General features: G+C 41.7%; 1 protein-coding gene across 1 annotated transcript; it reads right to left on the reverse strand.

Annotated features, from left to right (window-relative positions):
• Window positions 1-311: 311 nt before the first annotated feature.
• boc (BOC cell adhesion associated, oncogene regulated) lies at window positions 312-23,330 on the reverse strand. Its single transcript, XM_060861855.1, has 19 exons — window positions 23,090-23,330; window positions 12,568-12,689; window positions 12,129-12,416; window positions 7,614-7,760; window positions 6,783-6,926; window positions 6,285-6,578; window positions 5,536-5,808; window positions 4,765-5,030; window positions 4,505-4,670; window positions 4,353-4,418; window positions 3,805-4,023; window positions 3,467-3,645; window positions 3,205-3,304; window positions 2,992-3,114; window positions 2,674-2,856; window positions 2,309-2,514; window positions 2,045-2,133; window positions 1,747-1,862; window positions 312-1,534 (listed from the first exon to the last, which is right to left on the reverse strand). Exons 2-19 carry the CDS (start codon window positions 12,671-12,673, stop codon window positions 1,407-1,409), a joined length of 3,093 nt encoding a protein of 1,030 aa, XP_060717838.1. The 5' UTR covers window positions 12,674-12,689; window positions 23,090-23,330; the 3' UTR covers window positions 312-1,406.
• Between the last annotated feature and the right edge of the window lie 1,096 nt (window positions 23,331-24,426).

The following is a 24,426-nucleotide window of genomic DNA, read 5'->3' on the forward strand; positions in this document are numbered from 1 at the left end:
CACTAGCAATTAACCTGGATAATGCATGCATACTTGGTGGTGCTAAGTTCAATCTGCACATTATTTTCTAAGAAATTACATGAGGGATAAGAAAAAGAGTTTAAAACATCAGCCAAATAAAACTACATTTTCTTCAAGTACTTGACAGCAAAAAGTTCAGAACTTTTTAGACATAAGTCTTGCTGGCATATTAAATATTCATAAGTCTCTCTTTAATGAAAACATTCAGAATTTAATGAAGAATTCTTAGTTTTTGAGACATGACCAAAATGTTGTCCACTGTTGAGAAAATTAAATGAAGACGCCTTCACTGTAGTTGTTTCCGCTTTATTTACATGCAATAATGCTGTATGTCATGTAGCCACAACAGCCAGGTACACTTTCAAAGGTTTTCCTTCATTTCTTTTCATGGTTCAGCACTTTGTGTGAAGGCTAATACTGATACAGTAGTGTTTTCTCTTTGTACAGTTTAATGGAAACTGTAAATACGATTTTCAGAATTTTAGGAGATTTAAAGGAGCTAAATATAAGATTCTTGCCTATGCTTTTCATTAAGTAAGTACTAAATGACCTTTCAACAGGAACTAAAGAGTGATGTCTGACTTTTGTACAGTACTGTGTATACACCACCGTGTATGTACAAACTCCTTAGCTTATTTTTGTTTATAAAATGGTCATATGTGATTATTGATCAGTCATTTTGAGTAAACTGGACAAATGGAAAGCAAAATGAGATTGGAGTAAAAGCTTATATATGGCTCCATACATCTGAAAATCAGTATCTGAAGGTAGTTGTGTTCATTCCAGGTTTCGTATTCACGTCTTAAAAGCACGTAGTCAGTATAACTGAAGGCAAGGTGTTTATACATTGCATACATTTGTTAATACTTTGTTAATGATGAAATACATATTTTTAGTGATATATCTACAAAACATTGAACACTGGACCAAGAAGCTGAGCACCACCAGTAACAGAGTTTCTCATGTTCCATGTAGTGAAAATTTTTGGCAGAAACAGAATTTTTTCTAAATAACCTGTGAAAAACATATATGCTGATAAATAATGTTTTAAACAGTATTTCTTAAGACAAGACCTTCATTTTAAAGCATTCTTTACAGCATAATGATTCTTTTTAAATAATAAGGCATGAATGATAGTGTTAACATTTCCAATAGCAAAACAGCTAATACAGGTTGATCAAGGAACTTCCTTTATCCTGGTGGTGACAAAGCAAACACGGTAATACACTTTACTCTCATATAAACAATCCATATATACAAAAAAACAAACTATTTACATGAGCATAAATATATAAATATAGTATCTTTAATACAAAAATAAATACAGTCTCTCTTCAGTCTTTTGTTGTTTTTCTGTTTTAAGTCCCCTAAATTCTTTTTTTTTTTCATCCATCATGTAATACTCGCTCCTCTAGCTGGCTTTCACAGCTGATCTTGACAACGTCCTGTTGTGTTTCATCTTCAATTGACGTCGTCATGCCAACAGTGTCTGATGATGGTATCAGTGACAAGTCTGGAGAAAATATAACCGCCATCAATAATAAAACAATAATCATTGACCATTCATCCTACTTCAGTAAGGTCAGTGCTGTGGTGGATCTGAAGCCTATCCCAGGAACGATCGGTACAAGGATGCCAGTGTTTCCCAAGATGCCCACGTTCAGACCTTTGGGAAATTTTACGGCCAATCTACCTACTGGAACGTAATAATGTTAGTTCACTAACCTAAACACTGGGTGGAATGGTTCTCCTGCATGTTTTCGGGATGATCAGGGCTTAGGAGCTCTATGGTAGAGTCATCTGGCTCACAGCAGCCATCGTCTTCCACGTGACCTGGAACACTGTGGACAGCCAAGACACTACGTTAGTCGATATCTAAATCAGATAGTAATTTGTCTGAGTTGCAAGTGAAAAAGTCAAAGCACTTATTATTCAAAGATGAGCCTGTGACAAACCCTGGTGTAATTACGGTTCTAAGCCTGGCTCAGAACCCCTAAAGCTTAGTTTCATTAATGATTCTTACCCCACAGAGTAGTGATAAGCATGGGCATGTCCATTGGAAAGCCTTTGAGGCAAAAATGTGCCATTTTCCATTTCACAATCTGCATCCTCCTGTAATAGAGAGAGATTTTCACATGTCTAGCAAAAAAGTATGCCATTTATGCAGTTAAGGAAATATCTCAAAGCATTTTTATCCACACTGGCCTCAGTCTGTGTTTCATTCCATTTCTAATCCAGCATGCTTTAAGGTGACTTATGTTTCACTTTGTACATGCTGAGTGTGTACCTGGTGTAATCCAGGAAGGCGGTGTGTGAGATGTTTCCCGTTGCTGGTGTACTCTCCTTTGGGTGCATACATAGTATGCCCTGGGGACAAGTGGGAATCTACAGGACAGTGCCCTACTAAAGCCATGCCCTGCATCGGCACCATAGTGTACTGGCAGGACGACAGCGGTGCAGAAACAGCTGGAAAGCACATATCTGTTGTTTGCTCTGAAATACAAACAAATAAAGAGTTTACAAAAGAGCTCAGCTATATCTAAAAATCAAATAAACATAACATATACTTCTATTTCTTAAAGGAAATAGAGTACCCTGCTTGGAGATGTTCCCACTAAGCTATAAAGAACAATTGATCAGTGGCACACTCACTCTGCTTGGCCCAGGCTCTCCAAAGACAAAATGGAATGAAGGCTACGATGATGAAAACGAGGGCTCCGAGCACCACCACTCCCACTATAAGGTATGGTAAATCGCTGGGGCGTGGTACCGGGCCTCCCAAGTCTGGCCCTTGGGATGAAGTCTCTGGAGTTGTGTGCTTCTGATTGGGTCGGGCTGGAAGTCCAAATAAAAAAACTTTAGAGAGCAGCAATGATAATGGAAGTATAAGAGTATATCACAACATGTGTATTTCTGTGTGTAATAAGTCATGAAAAAGAGACAGAAAGAAAGACAGCTTTAGGAACTCACCTTTTGTTTCTAAGATGACCACGTTGCCAAACTCACTCACACCACCCTCGTTAAAACACTGCATCTTAATGTCATACGCTGTTTCAGGCTGCAGGCTGGTTATGGCGTGCCAGTATCGATCTCCTAGAAAAACACAGCACAAGTTTAACCTATTTACCCCAAAAACTTGCCACACTGCCAGCTAATATGAGTGTTTAATCTTTACAGACTCACCGTCCACAACATCTCTCTTATAGTCACTGTCATTGTCACTATCAGTGGGTCGGTAATAGATGTAGAAGCCATAGATGGGGGTGTTATTCACTGGTGTGTACTAAGGAGAGAAAAAGTTGTTTCTTTAATAATTGATGTTAATTATATTACAACTTAAAGATCTGAAATGATGAAGAATTAATACTTAAGGCCTTTAATTTAAAATGTAAGTAAAGACTTGTTAATAGTCTGCAGACATATGGTGTAAAATGTGGCTACTCACAGTCCACTTAAGGATAATGGTGGTCTCATTGATGGCTTCAGAGTAGGTGATGTAGGGTCCGTCGACTGGCCGGGGGTTGATCTGGCTGCTGCCCATCACTGTGTAGGCTTTGGAGGGGGCACTTGGAGGACTCGCTCCCAGCACGTTCACCGCCAAAACCCGGAACTTATATGAGGTCCCTGAAATACATAAACAACCATGCAGCTTAAACCTAAAGTCTGAAACCAAATTTGTTGCTATGCTATTTATGTCAACCTGATTTTTAAAGTCTACATTTCATATTTATTTTTGTATAAATAATTATAGACAAACATAAGAATGCTGATAATGAAGCACACCTTTCTCCAGGCCTTTGATTTGAACAGAGAGGCGTGATGGAGAGATGTTGTCTTCCGCTACCTCCCACTCGCCTCCGGCTCCTCCGTCCTTCCTCAGTTTCTTAAACTCCACTCGAAAGCACTGAATGGGGAAGCCCCGGTTCCCTCGGGGAATCCATGTCACGTAAGCTGAAGTCTCTGATGCTGTGGTTACCGTTGGTCTGTCTGGAGCTTCTGGGGCTACAAGCACATGAACAGGGAGTTAAACTTAAGCATGCATTCAGTGCCACTCTTATGCATGCAAATAGTATATACACATACAGTGCATACACAAATACATACATGCACACACACACACACACACACACAACACACTTACTGTTGTCCTTAATATGAGTTAGGTTTGAAAAGAGGTTAAGAGACAAAGAACCAAGTTAATATCAAACAGATGGAGTAGAATAGACTGTAGATTTAACACTAAATTACTTATTGTTAAAACAACTTAAAAACACAATGCCCACTATTTTTAAAAGCAAAAAATGTGCAAACAACTAAATTCAGCTACTTACGAGACAGACGTGACGGAGACACAGGTGTTTTGGGTCGTTCTATTGCTCCACCTACATTCTTGCGTACTATAAACCAAACAGAAATGTTGAACATTTAGAGTGAAAAAAGGTTTCCACACTTGTTCTTTCTAATATATGTTAAGATGCAATACCTTTGCCAGTCCTGAAAGTCATCATGGCAGGCTGACCCAGTCCAGCACAATTCCTTGCTGCCATCTCAACTTCATACAAGCTGGCCGGCTGCAGTTTGGCCAGGACCAGCTTCTGCTCTAAACCAGATATGTTCTTTATGGTCCACTCACTCAGAGAGTCACCAGCCTGAGAAAAAGTCCAAGACAAGAAAAATGGAGTTAACTGACATGGACATGTTTGCATTTCTTTTAAGAATTAATTAGGTTAAAAGTGCTTTTACCTTTCTGTACTTGACAATATATTCTAGTACAGGCGCCCCACCATCGTGACGAGGCTCCCAGATGAGCTCATAGTAGTCAGCTGTGCCTGTGCGAGGCTGGCTGAGGATGACCGGAGCCTCGGCCGGTGACACATTCCCAGGGATCTCTGAACAGTCAATGAAAAGCTCTGTGCTGGGTGCCACTGGCCGAGCAGGAGGCAGCTCTCGCAAAACCTGGTCAGGGCTCAGCGGGCGAATGAGGGGCAGTCGACCTGGCCATAAGGGTGCTGAGAGCAAGATAAGAGTGGATTTAACCATCCTTTAGTAAAATATAACGTTAAAATAAGGTAGTAATGGTCATTCTAACACTCTGAAGTGACAAACGTATTCCATTCTCTCTCACTCACTCACTCATTTTCTACCGCTTATACAAACTACCTCGGGTCACGGGGAGCCAGGCGTCATCGGGCATCCAGGCAGGATACACCCTGGACGGAGTGCCAACCCATCACAGGGCACACACACTCTCATTGACTTACGCAATCACACACTACGGACAATTTTCCAGAGATGCCAATCAACCTACCATACATGTCTTTGGACCGGGGGAGGAAACCGGAGTACCCGGAGGAAACCCCCGAGGCACGGGGAGAACATGCAAACTCCACACACACAAGGGAATCGAACCCCCAACCCTGGAGGTGTGAGGCGAACGTGCTAACCACTAAGCCACCGTGCCCCCCGTATTCCATTCTATTTTACTTATTTTACTATAAACTTAATGATACATACCAGCGGGCAAAGTTAAGAGTTTTGTTGCAGCCTGGGCTCCGCCCACCCAGTTCTCGGCCATGCATTGGTAGACTCCCTCGTCCTGTGGGCCCACGCTGAGGACACGCAGCATATGTGAAGAGAGGCGATGACGTGATGATGGAGTGATTGTTTGAGCGTTATGAAGCCAAACCACGCTGGGTGCTGGATTTCCTTGAACTTGACAGCTAAACCTTACTGTGTCTCCCCATGCTGGCTCCTGATGTAGCAGCTCTATGCGCACCTGAGGTGGCTCTAACAGAGGATACAGGAAAGTAATGAATATAAAAACGATAAAAAACTGTGTTTGCTATAGACTGTTTTTACAGATTCGGTCATTTTGGCTCTATTCTTCCACTCTCCCGCTCTATTTCTCTTGAACTTGATGGTTGGTTGCTAATGAAACAGCAAACGCTCATTAGGCCAGCAGTAGAGCTGGTTTAATCAATCACATCTGGCAAGAGATGAGCCCAGAAAAACCACCTCATCTTTTCTCAGGCATTCTCAGCTTTCAAAATGGCACCAGTTATTAAACAGATACAACATGCTATCCAGGAGTAATACTCATCCATACACCTCTGCCAATATTCCTCCAGGTAATATATTTTCAGTATAAAATGAAAAATAGTCTTTCTATGTTTAGTGAATGACAGAAATGCGTAACTAATGGAGACTATGTATCCCATCAGCATGCACAGACTGAGTTATCCCTACATACCCTGAGCACTTACCGATTACTTGGACATCATAGAGAACAGTTGCTGTGCCAGGAGAGCCCATGCCGTTGTGGGCATGGCAGGCATATGTGCCCGAGTCGACATCACTCACAGCATCAATCAGCAGGTTGCTGAGTAGGAAGCGAGTGTTGTTTTGAGGGCTTAGTTCTCGACCGTCTTTTGCCCAGGTGACCTGAGGAGTCGGGGAGCCGCTGGCTACACACTCCAGAACCAGGCTATGACCTTTACGCACCGTCATTGACCGGGACTCCGGCGGGTAGATGATCTTCGCTGCCTCAGATGTTGAACCTGCAAAAGTAACACGGCTTAGTGACTACAAAGTGGAGAGTGTGCTCTTTTGTGAAGTTAGAGTCGTTACATTAAAAATGTTTAAAAAAAATTCTTTTTATCTTTATTATTTATATTTATGTATTGTCCATAACAGTAACACTGGTTCAATTGTAATATGTAAATGGTTGTAGGAACAGGAGTGTTTTTTGCGTTTAAACTCACGGCGAATGCGCAGGCGGTCAGTAGAGGTGGACGTCTTGATCTCCTGAGTTACTGGATTGTAGGCAGCACATTTGTAAGGCCCTTCATCCTCCTGGGTGGCGTTGGCGATCTGCAGGTTACCTGATGGCATGATGAGGTAATTCCCTATAGTGACAGACAAGGGGCAGAGGTTATCACTACACCAACACACTCAGCAAACAAAAAAAAAAACAAATTGTGTTTATTACTCTTCGAACCACTGATAGTGGATTAGGGGCTGACTAGATTAGAAAACTAATTTTAGTTTCATTTTTAATGTGTAACTAAGAAGTAAAACAATTTAATAAATGAATAAAATAAATTATTTTCTAAAAAATGTAGAAATAGTCATTTATTTGGCCAGATAAAGTACTTGTTGGAACACAATCCACATCAAACCCAATTTAAAATATGTTGCTAAATAATAAAAGTCATCTATTCTCAGAAAATACAGAGAAAATGAATAAAACTAACGCATGAAAATAAGCCCGCCAGGGGGCGCCAAAGCGCCGACTGCACAGGGAAGTCGCTAACAGACAGGCCAAAGCTGCCAGAGGGTAACAAACCAGGCATGGCATGAGAGAAAGATTTACAGATGCCATAAATGATTGGAGAAGTAAACTTAAACAAAAGTATTCCCTTGTTTCAACATATTCCTGATAAGTGGCTTATCTGCTTGTAAGCCATAGGAGAGTGCAGATAAAACGGTCGGCATTCCTGCAAAATCAGGTTCTTGAGACAAGAAGACATACAGAGAGAGAGGTCGGAACGAGAGAACGCAGATGAAAGTTCCAGAGGTTTTTAAGGCTTTACCTTTAGATGTTTCGAGCCATTCCTGCTTGACGCTGTAGCGGACCTGAGCCTGGGGCTGGCTCTCGGGTAGATGACACTCGATCACTGCTGTGTTCCCTTCATCCACCTCAATCTCCTGCTGGTCATCAGGTTCAAAGTCTCGCAGCTCTTTTCAAACACACACACACACAAAAGGTAACTAAAAACTGAAAAGTTTATAGCACACTACAGAACTTTACTGATTCCGGTGCTATTTTGCATGTTGCCTGAGCGTTTTTGTTATTATTACTTCTCTTACAATAGATTTTAGCTCATTTTCCAGCACATTCATCATACTAAAAAGAAATCAAGCAGCACAGTAATCGAGATATTTTGATGAGGCTGATATTTTGGTACAGATAAGGAGGTGAGCAAGCTGGACAGACCAAAGGACAAAACTGCATGGTTCTCTTTAGGCAGAGATGAAGCGAGGGCTAAAACTCAGTATAGACCAACCTGAAAATAGACCAACCAGATTCATCATCATCTAAACCCCAGTCATCATATAAGATCTCATTAAATTCGCAATTAATGTACAAGTGTGTGCCTTCCTTTAAGTAGCAGAAAATTATATTCTCTGAATTAGAAACCGGAGCGTTACTGAGTTGTCATTTTGAGATTTTAGTAGGATATGGGTAGACACCCAATAGCCTTAAGACGCAGAGCCAAGGAGTCTGTCTGCTCTGACCTCTCATTTGCCCATGAGCTAAAATGAGGTCAGAGGCCAAAGGTGACCTTCCTCTTGAGTTTCAGCCAAAGAAAACCAGTCTGAACTGCAATGCAACAAAACTAGCTCTAAGTGCGTGTGAATGTTTTCCTTGAGTAAACAAGAGAGAAATATTTTCCCCGTTCTAAGAATCAAATAATTTTCCAAAATTGTTGATTTCTCCTCTAACGGAAACAGGCCGGCTTCGTTTGTTCTGAGGTTATATGAACGCTTGTTTTTCATTAAGCTTTATTGCATTCTCTGGCAATTCAGAAGTCTCTCAGTCATGCAGAACTATGATGAGTCAGGGTGGAATTGTGTAAGGTTTGGAGTCCAAAACATATCTCATGACTGGAAAAACGGAAACAGAACTAGGTGCGTGCTCGGCTCGTTGTAGAGATTCCTTCAGCAGTTGTTGGAGTTAGATTTCCTTTCAAAGCTCTTATAATATACATTTATTTTGGTGATAGTGCATCTATGTATATGGTTGTGCAATATTAATTAACACACTTGAGTTCTAAACCTTTGGTATAATAAATTGCTAGTGCTTGTACACACACGCACTCTCTCTCTCATACACACACACCATTCCAAAGGAGATGAGCATCCCAGGATGTGTTCAGACTGGGTGCAGGCTGAGGGGAGTCGGAGAAAGGCGGTGTGACGCTCCGTTTGCTAAATCAATCAGGGCCTTTTTATAGCTCCCCCCTGCCTGCTTCCCGAATTCCACCCAGCACACCTTTAACCCCCTCCTGCACCAACCCCCACGCTTCAAAACACACACATTCCTGCTTTCAGTACCCCCCCATGAATCAGTCTCAGGTGAACCTGGAGGGCAACAAGAGAGAGAGAGAGAGAGAGAGAGAGAGAGAGAGAGAGAGAAGGAGAGGACATTGGAATGTTTGTTAAAGTGCATTTAGAAAAAAAAAGGAATAAGCAGTGTGGAATAAGGAATAAGGAGTGTGCAGAGTACCTGTCGAGTCACTATCTGTAGAAAGCAGACAAAGGCAAAGTTGTGTATGTGTGCGTAGAGGATGAATGCATGCATTGTGTGTGCGAGGTGCATTTGGAGTGTGTGTGTGTGTGTCCTGGAAAGCCAGAGAAGCAGTGGATGCTGGGAGTCACTCAGGATTAATGGTATTTATGAAAATGGATCTGCTTTGCTTCCAAGTCATCTTGGCAATCGTTTCGTACACGCTGCAGGCTTTCTTAGTATTCATCATTCTTGTGTGGGGAGCTGTGGAGCCTCTGTGTGTGTGTGTGTGTGTGTGTGTGTGTGTGTGTGTGCCCTTGCTTCTGGGAAGCCTGGAATATGCCATTAAAATTGACTCAGAGAAAGCAGCTACAGTCTGCATCACATCAGAGCAGTGTGTGTACGCGTGTTACTAGGTAATGTAGACATGATAAAAACAGTTCAGATACTGTGTAGTGTGATAACTTGTTGCACGAGCAACAAGAATCTTGTGTTGCTTGTAGTATGGCTCTTAGCGACCACTACAGTTTGCGGTTTATTGGTGTGGCCTGTCCAGGGTTTTTTTTTTTTAGTGCTGATAAGAAACAGTAGAAACTATATATAAACCTAACTCATTAAAATCATTAATCAGTTAATATTGGTTGTTTAATGTATATGTAACCTGCTTAGTTTCATAGTAGCTTTGATGGCAGATTAGCGATGGCAAATTAGCAAACTGTACTAGCAACATACACTCACCAAAGGCACCAACAATCTCTGCTACGTCCTTCCAAGCTTTCTTTTTTCCATCAGATCTCCATAGACAATTTATGAGAGATTGGAAATGAAAGAATGAAATAAAACCAGATGAAACCAGACTGTGAGTGGGGAACTGAAAAGACCTTCGGTCCCAAGTGCCCCATAGGACTGGTCCAAGGAATCATTGAGCCAATCGTTTAGATGTCTTCTCTGGAATTTACTGTATCATTTCAAATTTGCATAGAATTAAATTTTGAAGCTGCTGATCCTTTTCGAAAAAGTACTTTAAAGATTCAAGGTTGCATTTCACTTGTTAATGTGAATGTGGGTAAAAAGAGCATGAGCAACTCAGTGGGTGATCATAATCCGAGCTGGGGATGAATTTGGGTCCGATGTGTGTGTGAGATGGAGTGAGAGGAGTGTGTGTTGGCTCACAGGCGAGAGAGGCTTGCTTGTCTCAAGAAGAATTTGATTGGAGAAGTTGAAATAAAACACAGCCGTCTCCCCGGTGGGAGTGAGCTCAGACAGGATTCCTACAGCGGCAGATACCAGGCAGAGCCAAGCTTTTTCACAGAGCAAAGACAAATGAGAAAAAAAAGCCACAAGTGAAATATGGAGGCAAGACTACACACACACACACACACACACACACACACAAAAGACTTGCTCCCCTCTCTGGATGATGGAAGAGGGGTCTTTATTAAATTAGGCTCTGGCTAAAATTCCACATCTGCAGCCCCGTCAGCCTGATTCATAGGGGAGAGGGGCCTTATCACTTACATCTGATACACACACAACCTACCTCCTCATTTTTTATGCTTCAGGAAATGGGAGTCTGTGAGAAGAGAGAGAGAGAGGCACAGAGAGTCCAGGGAGGCAACTGGAGAGGGAGAAAAATAAAAAAAAGGAATGAGGAAAAAAGAAAAGAAAAACAGGGAAGGGGGAGAAAGAGACAAGGGACTGAAAGTGCTCTTTGAGTGGAGCGAAATTTAACGCTCCATAAAATACTTGGAGAGGAGACGTGGAGAAGAGAAGGGGAGATGATGGAAAGTGTTTTTGTCTCATTTGCAGAGGTCGGGATGGAGACAAAGACTTCATCACACTCAGCATACTGGTTCCTGTCTCAACTAGCTGCAGAGTCAAAGTGTGTACACAGTTGAAGCATTTCTCATAAATACATATGTCCACTTCACACACGCACACATGCGCACATGAACACACACTGCATAGAGAAATAGAAAACTCTCTCCAAACACACACACACAACCCAGAGGAATGCAGTGGAGAACAGGGAGGAGGCCCTGCACTAATGGGCCCGTGTCTCACCCACACACACAGGTTACATTACACACCCCTGCCTATGTTGGCCCCAAGCACAGTGGCACATATGCGTGCACACACAAACACTCTCTCTCTCACTCTCCCACAAACACACCAGCACTAAGAGCACTAGTCTTACAATCTGGCACGTCACCACTGTACACAACCACTACAGACTCCATCACTGTCCAACACAAGCACTAGAGCCAAAATCCTGCAGAACTAAAACTGCATCACTGCTGCAAACACACACATTCTCAAAAACAGACACGGCAACTAAACTAAACTAAAGCTAAAGAAGACTGTATGGTTTTATTTTATAAGTATTAAGCTTTACTGGGATGATTTTAGATGAAGGGGTAAACTCATTATGGGAGGGTAACTATATCTCAGATATATCTCAGATCTAAATCCATCCTGACTGTATGCATGCAACTGGAAAGATTATGCCATCTTTTACATTCCAGAAAACTACCAGGAGTTTAGGCAAGTTATAAAAGTTATGTTACGGTCCTGTAAAAATCATTATAAAGGACATAACAATCAGTATGTGTTACAGTGAGGTGGGGATAGTACAAGAAACGTTTTTGTTTGACTACCAAAACAGCCAGCTCTGTGATTGTGCAGTGTGTATCAATCAGATTTCCTACAGGTGTTTCAAAGCAAGATTACACAACAGACTCACAAAGACGTTTCTTCATCCCATGACTGTATAAATAAAATGTGTCCCAGTGCAGAGTGTTAGACGCTGTGTACTCACTGGCTGCAGTGACATTAGCAGGCACGCTGGCTCGTGCTCCGGCACTGGTGCTGGCCACACACTGGTATCGTCCAAGTGTGTTGTTAGTGAGGGAGGGGATGTAGAGCGTGTCCGACTGCATCATCACGCCCAGCTCTGCCTCGTCACCCTTGGCGAACAGCTTGCGGCCATTCAGACGCCAGCTGATATGGGCCTGACTGGGCCGAGCACTGCATCGCAGGGTCACGCTGCCCCCCAGCTTCTGCACCACGGACAGCGGCTCCTCCGTGAACACTGGGACATCGTTGTCTAGCCGGAAGGCAAAAGAAATTAAGGTGCAAATTCCGTTTGGATAATGTAGAGGTTTGATGTTTTACTGTAATTCTGTAGTTCACACGAGACCACTAAAAATTCCCGATTTGGGATTTATATAACTGTAGATATGAAGTGGGAAGCTTACCAGTGAAAGCAGAAGCAACCTGCAGAAAACAAAGAAGAGCTGAACACAGAGCACAAAGCACCCGAAGTCTCCGATGCCACGCTATCCAGTCCACCATTCTCGACATCTTCCATATACCACCTCTGCCACCCGGAGAGAGAGAGAAAGAAAAGACAGAAAACTGTTAAGAAACCAGAATAGCAGGATAAAAACAAAGACAGTGACGATCAAACTTGCATCCTAAAAAATACTTTCTGTCAGAAACAAAATCAAACACAAACCCAGTCAGTAATAGAGAAATCAGTAGCGTGGGAGTATCAGTATGAGTTATATGGCTACAATATGAGTTATATGGCTTCAGGTCTCCTACTAGCAAAACAGTCACCGAATGGTTAAACATATCAAGAGAAAATAAAGACACTAGCCAGACTTTTTTGTGACAGAACACAACAGCTCATAGAAGAAATGGTGTCCATTGACTTGATGGCTTTTAGTTTCAGAAGGTGCTATTTTATACATTTACATAACCTTACTTCATATAATTACACTGTTAACTAAAACCTTTTAACCCTTAACAGGTTTCTGGGCAACCAAGAAGCAGCTTTTCCCTGCTGGGTGAGAAAGAGTGAGAATGGATTTATCATTCGTCCACCTCTTAGAGGAAAAAAAGGAAATCGTGACCAAGATTGAATTAGTTTAATTTGAGAGATTTTCTTTCATTTTGGGAGAACACAACCCGTGCACCCGCACCCACTCGCCATGATGTTAAGGCGGGCGCCAGGATAGCGGAGCCGAAATCTGAGCCGCCCCTCATTCAGGTGTAACTGATACAGGTAGAAGCCCAGTGAGAGAGAGAGAAAAAGAGAAAGAGAGAGAGAGAGAGAGAGAGAGGCCCAAACAGAGGCTGCATTATTCATCCACAGCACAAACAGGGAACAGAGAGAGAGAAGGGGGTGGTGGTGGTAATGGTCAGTCTATTAACAGTTAATGCAGGAAGGAGCTTTTCTCTCTCTCTCTCTCTCTCTCTCTCTCTCTGCCAAGTTTCCCGAATTCTTTCCTGTCAGGTTAAACTAACAACTTCCCGTCAGGATGAGGAGGGTGGTCCATTGCTCCCAAATTGCCAATCTCTCTCTCTCTCTCTCTCTCTCTCCCTCCCTCCCTCCCTCTCTCTCTTTCACTCCTGTCTTCATACCGGTCTATAATTTTACAGTAAATGATTAATGACACAAAAGGACTCATGACTCCAAATATTGCTGCTTGTGCCTTGAGTTGTGAACCTGTTTGAGTTACAGTCATTTGCTGTTTAAATTTCTCACACTAAACAGAATGCGATGAATTTAAAGACTTTAGCATCGGCCCTAAACAAATGTTTTCCTTCCTAATGCCAAAAAAACAAAACATCACACTGACTGAACAAAGCTGCAAACTGCAGTTAACATGCTTTTCCTAAACAAGAGGCTTATCTTTCTCATTTATGTGAGTCCAGCCTCTCTCTCTCTGTGTCTCTCTTTCTCTTTCTCTCTCTCTCTCTCTCTCAAGCACACACACACACACACACACACACCACTGTTTTTGTATCTCTTTAGCCAAGCAGAAAGGACTTGACACTGAAACCTCATCTCCAGGAGGGAAGCATAACAAGTAAGCAGAGCTCTTGTCCATCTGACTAAACAGTCAACACTCTCAGCAGCGGGACAAACATCTGCATTTGTCCTGACAGCTGTGTGAAAGCTGCCAGCCTGTTTATTGATTAATTCGTTTGTTGCAGTTCTTTACTCCAAAAACACGTGTCGTTTCTTCTACACTGCTTCTCTGTGTTGCTCTCTAACTTTCTGTCTCTCTCCCAGGTCCATATCTGTCTCTTGCTGTCAGTCTTTCATTTTGTATGTCAGTCTTACTCCATGTCTTGTTCTTAATGTCCGTCTCTCATTCTCTGTGTGCCCCCATGTCTCTGTCTCTCCCTCTGTCCTTCCATCTCTGTCTCTCATAATGTGTGTCTGTCTGTCATTCTGCCCCAACTCTTTCTCTCTCACTGTTTTAGTTTTTATTCTTCTCCTTCTGTAACTCTGGCTCTCTCTGCCTCTGTCCTTCTCTATCCCCCTCTCTCAGTCTTTCTCTGCTCCTCCCCTCTGTCTCTCTGTTCAGGTCTTGGATTACAATTAACATTCTTTCCACTGGTGTGACAAAATGCAGCTATTGAAATCCTGTACCAACACAAGTCCAGCGACTGCAGACTTCTATTGATTTATTATTAATAAACTCTTTCTAATAATACGACTCACGGACCTAATACAAGGAGCGCAAGCCTCGGAAACTATTTTGTTTACCGATATTAAGTCAGCAATGGTATATGAATCAGGAATTTAAATTCATTTCATCTTTATTATAGTGAGAGTTTTATTATGATCAGTACTTCTGTGAGTAGAACATCGAAAACTTCAACACTGAGGGACACACAGCTGTCCTGAGTCAATCTGATACACCACCTGTCCCAAGCATCTAAACTTCATACACACACTTCATTCCAATACACTCATATCATCACCTCAGTCTTTTATGAGTGAGTGTAGAGCATGTAAAAGTCACTTCACAAAGTTTCATTGTCACTGAGCCCTTTTTTTCCCCTCTGGCCACTCAGTGCACTATTGTCCCTGCCGCCTGTGTGAATAAATTCATTTTGACAACCCTGCTAATTGGATAAACCGACTCTCTGCACGCTGTGAGCACCTCTCACGCCGTTCACATTCCATCTGCTTTCTGGTGCGGAGGGAGGAGAGAAGAAGAACGAGGGATGAGGGAATAGGATGAGGAAGGGGTGAGGTGGAGGGGGTCGTCTTAGTGTCTTAGCTCCTTCTCGGGAGCTGAGCTGCTGAATATTTATCGGCCTTCTCTTGCTCTCTCTCTCTTGCTACCCATTTATGTCCTTCAACAGGCATCGCAAATTCTCCAAACAACACAAAGTGCCCCCCTCCTTTAGATAAACACATGCGGTGTCAAGTGTGAGGAGTGCTGGGTTCAACTGGCTGCGCGGGCTTGCAGTCCACAATGCCCGGCCGAATAGCTGCCATGCGGGAGGCCCGTTGCTCGGGGTGACGCTAACAGGCAGAACGCACCTTAATAGAGTGGAGAGTCATTGTAAAGCAGTGAGCCGGCGCGAGGACAATAACCCCAAGGCCCCAGTGTGAAAAGAGAGACGCTTCTCTGAAGGGCCAGAGGAAGAGCTGATGGGCTCAATGGTCAAAGGAAAGGACCAAAGGAGGGGCAGGGGGCTCGATGACCAAGTGTGTTAGAGAGATGGGAGCAGTGGTCATGGTAGTGAGGGGGTGGAGGTGAGTCGAGATGGATGTGAGATGGGTTTTTTTTTTACACGGTTAATGAAACATCCAGCTTAATAACGTCACGCAAAGGAGCAATGTGAAATGGTTGATGGCTGCGAAATAAATCTCAATGCTGAGGAAAGCTCGTGTGGTATCAAGCCACATGCTTTTTAACCACAACAGTGTTATTGTGCTGACAAATAAAAAGCATTTCTTTCAATTTTATTTCAGATATATAAGGGTATATCTTTATGAGTAAAAATGTAAAAGTTAAAGCACACAAACTATGTAAAATATTTATATCATATAATATCCAGATTATTCAGCAGTATGGAAACATGGCCGTGGTTCATGATGTGCGGATTTTTAAGGGTTAACTAACGGAGGTCTATGTCTAATTTTACCCATTTTGGGCCTGGGTTTAATATAAAAATATATTTGTCAATATAAAGGCAAAAAAAAAGATATTTGGAATAGTTCTTCTTAATCATGTAGTGTAAAGATTCATTAGAATTTGGTTCTCTGACTGGACCGGTGCACCATGTGATAATCTGTTCACTGAAGCACACATCAATTGATCCGAACATAAGTTCTGGAATGTTCCTAATGGAGCCAAAAGGCTGTATGGCAGGTGGAAACGCAGCAGACTCTCATTGGTGCTGTCTGGACTCTAGCAAACATCAGTCGCTCCCAAGCTTGGAAATGAAACATCAAAAGCACCACTAACGAGGTCAATACTCCCTCCTCGATAACCCCCCTCCTCGCCGATGTATTAATGAGCAGCAAAGCCTAAACCCCCACACTGACAAGGGAAAGGGAAAAAATACTAATGAGATGCAGACTTTCTCAGGGCATTAACGAGCAAAAGACCAAGCCAAGTACAGGATTTCTAATCAATGATGAAGGAGGGCATTTGCATAATTTATAGTACATGCTTCAATTAGCAAAGCATGCAGTAATTAGTGGATCCGGGCAGCGACGTGATCACATGACCTCACGGTTCAGTATGGCTACAGGTGGCCTTTCAGATCTGATCTCTAACACAATAGACTAAATATTTTGGTCAGTTAATGATTTTTTAATTGAATTTTTAAAATAAATTTGATTAGTGCTGTTAGTCATAAATACAGTATAGTCAAGTTCTTCTATGAATCTACAAACCTAAAGTCAAACGAAACACAATGCTAATCATCCAAAGGAAAAATAATCATCCACAGGCACTAGGTTACAAGCTGACATTAAATTTAAAACACACGTCCACACACACACACACACACACACACACGCACACAGAGAACTAGGCTGAGGCATGTTGTCAAGTCTCCAACAATAAATCCCAAACTCCTGCAGCAAGCACAGACACACGGCTGTAAAATTCTCGTAAGCATAAATATGTGATCCTCTGCATCAGCACGCGCTCACACACACACACACACACACACACACACACACACACACACCCCTACAGTGCGTAGCTGTGCAGGTGAGGGGGAAAAAAGAGAGGGAAGGATAGATGGAGGGGCCCCTGCTATTCTGGAAACTCCTTCATCATCGTGAATGGAACCAATTTTAAATCAAAAGCAATTTCTCCACATTATTCAGCAGGAACCCGAAGCACTCAGACTGCCTGTCTGCGCACCAATAAGTCTTGCAGAAAGAAAAAGGAGAGAAAAAAGAAAAGAGGCGAGGGGAAAGTGCGTAATGCAATAGTAATAAAGAGTGCATAAACTGTTTTATAAGCAGCAGTTGGTGTGATAAAGTGCAGTTGCTTTAGCGAGTGGCTGGAGAAGTAAACACGACAAATGAGGAAAGCAAACAGCCGTGACGTTTAAGCGTGGTCTAAAAAGAGAATGTGAGGGGTAGCCCTTAGGTTTGGCACACGTGCACACACACGAACACACATGCACACACACACACACGCAGAGACACACACACACTCCTGGCCTCTATAAACACCTGCAGGACCCATGACCACATGGTTTGTGGACACATCAAGGTCAACACCAACCACTGAATAAACAAACACTTAGAGCTGCTACATCATACGGTGGCCTCCGAGCTTCTGAACACACCATGGCATCGTGCCAAGGTTGATCCCGACAAAAAAAACTAGATTGTTGGAAGGGCAATACTTTACTGATTTTTACACTGACGCACATCTGATGTGTTTAGTGATGCTGGCACTAATTTGTTAGTTGATGCTGCATTTTCGTTATTCATGTGAGAAGCCACCGATTCTGTGTCATCACCAGCACGGTTACCATAAAATAAAAAACTTAATCGATTTCTAAATCAAGGATAACTATCAGCTTCCTGTGTTAAATCAAAAAAGTGAGAACATCGTTTCTGACGAGACAATTTCACTCAACATCATATTAACAGGAAATCCAGCACAAACATTGATGCAAACGCTGGACTCAAGAGTCAGACTCGGGTACATCAGGATGATGAGAGCGATGGTGTTATCAGTATTATTAGCATGAAAATTTGAGTAGATGATGAGGAGCAGCAGATGAGGAGATGTGAGAAATAGACAGACTGCAGGGCTAACGCGCTTCTGCATTACTCTCTTCAGTCACTCAATACTCTCAGTGATTTTAAGACAGAATGTTTTAACTATGTCACACCGTCCTGTTGGGTTTCTGAAACATTTCTCAAACGTTGTTCTTGAACACATCCACAGGCTAGACAGCTTAGCTCTTTAGATGCTGACAGGAAGCCAAGCCACAATGACCTTCATAAGTTACGCCATTTGATGCCGTTTGTTTAGCCAAATAGCACTTCCTGCTTTTTAGTGTAAGTCCATGATAACACATTAATAACTTTTTGACTTAGGTCATTTCAGTAATATTCAGATTATACATTCAGATTATAAAGGTTGAAGCTACTCGAGTCTTTTTGCAAGCAAAATTCCAGAAAAGTGACAGTGTATCAGATCACGATGATTGACTCTTTGCATTGTTTTGCATCAAAACGCAGATAAAATAAATTCAAGCTAATATCACTGGTATAGTTTGTATAATCTCATATTTAAATTGTAGGTAAATGATAGGTAAAATGTAGGCAAAATGATACGTTTTCATTAGATATCATTAATTAGGTTATGAAAGGACTGTTATCCTCAACCTTAACCCTGACACCTTAACCGTCATTGTACACAGATTTTGTAAATTCATAAGCAAGTGACTTCCTCTATCCATGCTTAAAAGGAGTTGTCGTGTGTGTGTGTGTGTGTGTGTTCGGCGCTTGTGTGTGAAGGCAATATTGACAGTGTTTGCTCTGTAAATGAGAGTCAGTGCGAGTGTGTGAATGGAGTGTGTCTCGGTTTCTCTTGGCTCGTCGAGCGGCCCTTAATCTCTGTTCAAATATCTACTTGACAAATGCTGTTGACTAGGCTGTTTGTCCTGACACACGCTTACATACTCACACACACACAGCTTACTTACTTATGAGCCTGGAGTTCATCAGCCGGCTCATGACCCCGTGCCAGACGCACTCGTGCAAACAACAACGTGTGTGTGTGTGTATGTGTGTGTGAGAGAGAGAGAGAGAGAGAGAGAGAGAGAGAGAGAGAGAGAGAGAGAGAGAGAGAGAGAGAGAGAACTTGTGATGCCTGTTATGCTGCAGATATCCTTAATAAACTATAGACAGCCATTCAGAGAAAATCTTACAAGGTACAAAAAAGTGTGTAAAAATCTTGTTCTTTCTCTACTCCAATCAGAAAGGGGTTGTTCGACGTAGACACACCTCCACCAATGTGCATGCAACATGTTGTACAGAACCAATCGGTGCCTCCTGGGCCTCAAAACAGAAACATAAGTGCTCTGCCACATGGCCTCCAAACCACGGTATCGTTCTCCTTAAAGAACATGTCACAGATGGTCCACATGGTCATGGAGAACATCAGTTCAAACTTGGTCTATCTTTGTGCTGGAAATTCTGTTTAAATATCTCATGATCACACTATTTTATGAAAGCAAAAAATACAGGAACCAAGTCCATAAATAAATTAATGGTCAAACCAAAAAAGTCATGCCATGCTACAGTATCAATACTATATCGTTATAACCCTCTTAACTAACTCTTCATGTAGCTTTGAGAGTGCTGAATGTCATTCTGGATCTGAACTTATGGAGTTCAAAAGTAAAGAAGGTAAAAGCCCAGGTGAAACAGTCTTGGATGAAATCGGATGATGTTCCATCTCCCAGCGCTTGACACACTGACATTCAATCAGAAAAATAAGCCAGAGAAATTGAGGGCATTTATCAACAGCAAAGTGACAAGCTCTACATTCCTGTATGAGAAGATAATCCTGATTGGAGAGCATCTCCTCCACCACACACACAAGCTTGCTGGTTGTTGCCTGCAGGCTGTTATGACTGTGTGAGCATACCGACTGAAGCGGACATAAAAGTCTACCCTGAGGAAGTTTTTTTTTTTGTGTTCCTTTCGTGAATTAAGAGTGAAGTTACACCCTTTAAGAAAACAATAAACCTTTCCAAAGGCAGTGCTAGCACCGCAAAAAAAAACCCTCCCCTGCCAGAAACACGACGCGCTCTCAATCAGAAACAGAAGGTGACCCGAGGGAAAGGACAGGTCTATAAAACGTGATTTCACGCTCCCCCAAACTCTGAAGGGTGCTTTTTACTTCCTGAATCCTTAAGGCTCTTCCGTGGAGCTGGACTTATAATTACTATTATTATTACTACTATTATTATTACAACAAGCCTGAAGTGGGTGAAGAGTCGCTACGGTGCTGAGATATCAAGGTTCTTCATAGCATGTAAGAAAGTTTGAGGGGAACAAAATGTCAAGTTTTACAGTCTCCTCTCACTTAGCATTACAGTTGTGATGTGCCAAGACGAGCGCCTTGACCTTTAAAACAGGTTCTGAACAACTAAGTTTACACTGAAGCTGTTTTTCTCTTTTTTGCCTTCATGCACTTTCTTCTTGGCAATATCCTTATCATTCTACTTCTCCCTGAAACATAATACCCTCATCCCTCTCTCTAATGTGCCTCTATCAACTTCCCCAAAATCCCCAGCCCAGCTTGCTCACCCCAGATACCTGTTACACCAAAAGAATTCAGGGCTGTGAGGGCATGTCGATGAAAATCTGGGCCTACATCTGCACACAGCTAATAGGCCTTTGCCAAATAACGCCCTAGCCAAATAAGGTCAGAATGCCACAGCAGCCAACAACATAATCAGGCTGGATTCAATTACAAAATAACTTTGATCCACCCGACCGCCAATCATCAACAAAAACACTGTAGCCAACGTTTTTTTCTCCCCCTTCCCCACAAATTGAGTTTGGTGTGATCGAATATCTTCTCTTCATGTCTGTAATACAATAGCTGAATCTGAAGGACTGGGGCACTGACAGCATTACTGCTCCCTTTATTAACAAGAATGTTTTTAATACTCGGAGAAGCACTCAGAGTGGGATTTGTTCCAAATGACAAAATGATCCTTAAAAGTCAATCCTGTACATATGATATCTCTTAAAGTCTCTGAAAGCAAAGCCCTAAAGGAAAAAGTTGCCTTTTTTTGTGAGCAGACACGTTATTACCACTGAATATCAAACATTTCTATGTTTATTATTTAGTACCTGCAAAAACTAGACAGTGATAAAGTTTATTGATACTGAAAACTAATTAGACTGATCGTTATTCAGCATATGTTACATACCCCAACGTGAAAATATGTATTAAATACAATTCAGGGACAAGGAGCTAAGATATGAACCAACTGTTTAAAGCAATATTATTAGTCTATATTCAAACCTTAGTTTAAACCTTCAGCCTTTTATTCAGATTATTATCATTTACTTACTATATAATAATCACTACATGTAGGAAAAGTAATACAGAATGCATCTAGTAACAAGAGTGTGGACTGGACGGACAGATGTTACTTCACAGGTTTAGTATGTACTTAAATTAACATATGTATATTAATACTTGGTTATCATTCCCAAAAAAATTATGCTTATATCTACTAATCAAATTGAAAACCTTAGAAACAGCTAAATATAAAATAAAAATTGCCAGTAATCAACAGGGATGTAAAGCAGATTCACTCGTTTTACGTAACAGATATAAAATATGTGGATGTTCTGAATTTATATATTAACCCCATAAACTTTTATGCTAATCAGCGTAGTATTCGTGTTATTATAATGTTCCTACTGTATTCATCAGTAACTGTACTGAAACTAATACAAAATGTAAACAGCTACAAGAAGGAGGATTGTAACTCCAGGATTGATTTAAGGTGCATTGATTTAAAAGTATTAAATTAACACCATCACCAAAATGCTTTATAAAATTATAAATTAAAATAAAAATCTTAAAGATAACGATGCCAACATGTTTCATTCCCAATAAAATAGAACACATATATACAATACTGCTTAATACACATAAAAAATATAATAACTAAAAAGTAAATAAAACCCATTTAGATTTATTTAATATTATTTATTTAGCCTTAAATACCTGTTATATGGACTGAAGCCTGGATTTTTTTTTTTTATTATTTTATTTTGACAAGCATCGTTAAGTATCATCACTAAAACTGTACCAATGACAATACCACACTACATTATTTTGTTCAGGTTTAACTGTAACTGTAATCATTAAATGAATTAAAGAAACACGTAAAAAGCCATACAGATGTATATAACATACAGAAAAGCCATACAGATGTATATAACATACAGAAAAGCCATACAGATGTATATAACATACAGAAAAGCCATACAGATGTATATATAACGTTACACTGCAGCCAGTGAGCTTAGCATCAGCAACACATCACTCACGTAATAACTTTCACCTAACTGTTGCAGGAAAAGTTTTAATATTGCTTTTTTTCTTAATAAGAATATTGTCTAATAATTAAACAGGGTATATACAATTGTTTTATTATGTCGCGGGTGGAAATTAAGCGTTTTTAAAGCGAGCACCGAAACAAAACACTGAGGCGAAGTTAACTGTTAAGTGTTAGCTAGCTTAGCAAGCGCCTCATCCGAGAGCAACACACACTATTCTTACCTTTAAAGCTTCAATTCTCTTTCTATTTCTGTCACGAACACAACGTTTCAGTGGTGAAACGTCATTCGAGACATTTTAGACACATTTCTAGTGAGCGGTGGTGTGGAAAAAAACACTTATGAAGCACTCGGCTAAGTTAAAAACATCAGCATGAATGTTTTCGACTTACCAAAAAAACCAGTGCTGAAGATGAAGCTGTTTTTTCTCTATGGAGTGTGAAGGCTTTTCCCAACAACGTCTTGCTGAAATTAATCCCAAACCCACCAAAAAAAGAAGTAAGACTGTTTCTTTGCCTTTTTCCCACCCTCTAAAGCGCTGAGCTAGTTTAGTAATTTACTGCGGTGGGACCGACATTTTCTTCGGCTCCCCCAAACTTGTCCCATTGAAAGGCCGTTTTTGGATGACTGAGCTCTCTCACAATTCTCTCTTTGGCTCTGCTTCGGCTCCTCCCACTTTCCCGAAAAAAAAAGAGGGAGGGATTTGAACAATAGATCCCCAAATCTCAAATCTGAGCTCGGGTCTGTGTCTTTCTACACCTCCTGCAATTTTCATAGAAAATCTCAGCACATATGCGTGGCTATTCTTTGCGCACAAGCTCCTTGACCTTAAGGACCACTACCGCAAAACTGCACAAGTTATTTAGAGGAAATTAAGAATCCTCCAGAGACCCCCTTCCTCCTCCACTCCTCCTCCCTGCATGTTTTCCCCTGATTTGGTATGCGATCGTCCCCTCAGGGTTTTGCCCCGGTTTGCATTGTGCCCCCTGTGTTATTGAGGCTCACGGTCGCTGAGTGCAGCTGTGCTGGGGCACCAGACTCTAACTACAGAGATCACAACAAACTCGAAATCCTACCTCGCTCTCATTTTCTCTATAGAACTGGACGTTCTTTCTCTAACCCACCTTTAACTGTGGATCCAGATGTCACTGCGTCACAGCACAAGGTTCCCCGGTTCAATCCTGTGCAGAGCTTTCCATGTTCTTTCTGTGTCCTTCTGGGTTTCATCAGGGTTCTCTGGTTTCCTCTCATCCAAATCAGGCCAGTGTTGCCAGGGACAGTAGTGGCTCAAGTGGTTAAGGCTCTGGGTTGTTGATCAGATGCTTAGAGAGTTTAAGCCCCAGCAATGCAAAGCTGCCACTGTTCGGCAACTGAGCAAGGCCCATAGCCCTCCTTGGACCGGGGGCACTGTATCATAGCTACCCCTGCACTCTGACCCCAACCTCCTCTGTTCTCATATGCGAAGAAAAGTGCTCTTAATGTTCCACTGTGCTGTAATGTATATGTGGTGATAATAAAGGCTTCTATGCCCCAATTTTATTTTCATTTCATGCAGAGGGTGCGTTTCTGAAAATGTAAAAAATTACTGTACCATTTAAAACATTTTGACGTTTTTCTGGGTCGTCCCACAATATACTACCTCATGTGCAAATGTCCAAATGATGTAGCATAGAACTTTTATGGGGAGCAGGGAGTGGGACTAACAGTTCCCGAAATGTTCCAAGTAGGT

This window comes from Tachysurus vachellii, chromosome 25 (genome assembly GCF_030014155.1).
Source record: "Tachysurus vachellii isolate PV-2020 chromosome 25, HZAU_Pvac_v1, whole genome shotgun sequence".
In the NCBI taxonomy this organism is placed as follows: Eukaryota; Metazoa; Chordata; class Actinopteri; order Siluriformes; family Bagridae; genus Tachysurus; species Tachysurus vachellii.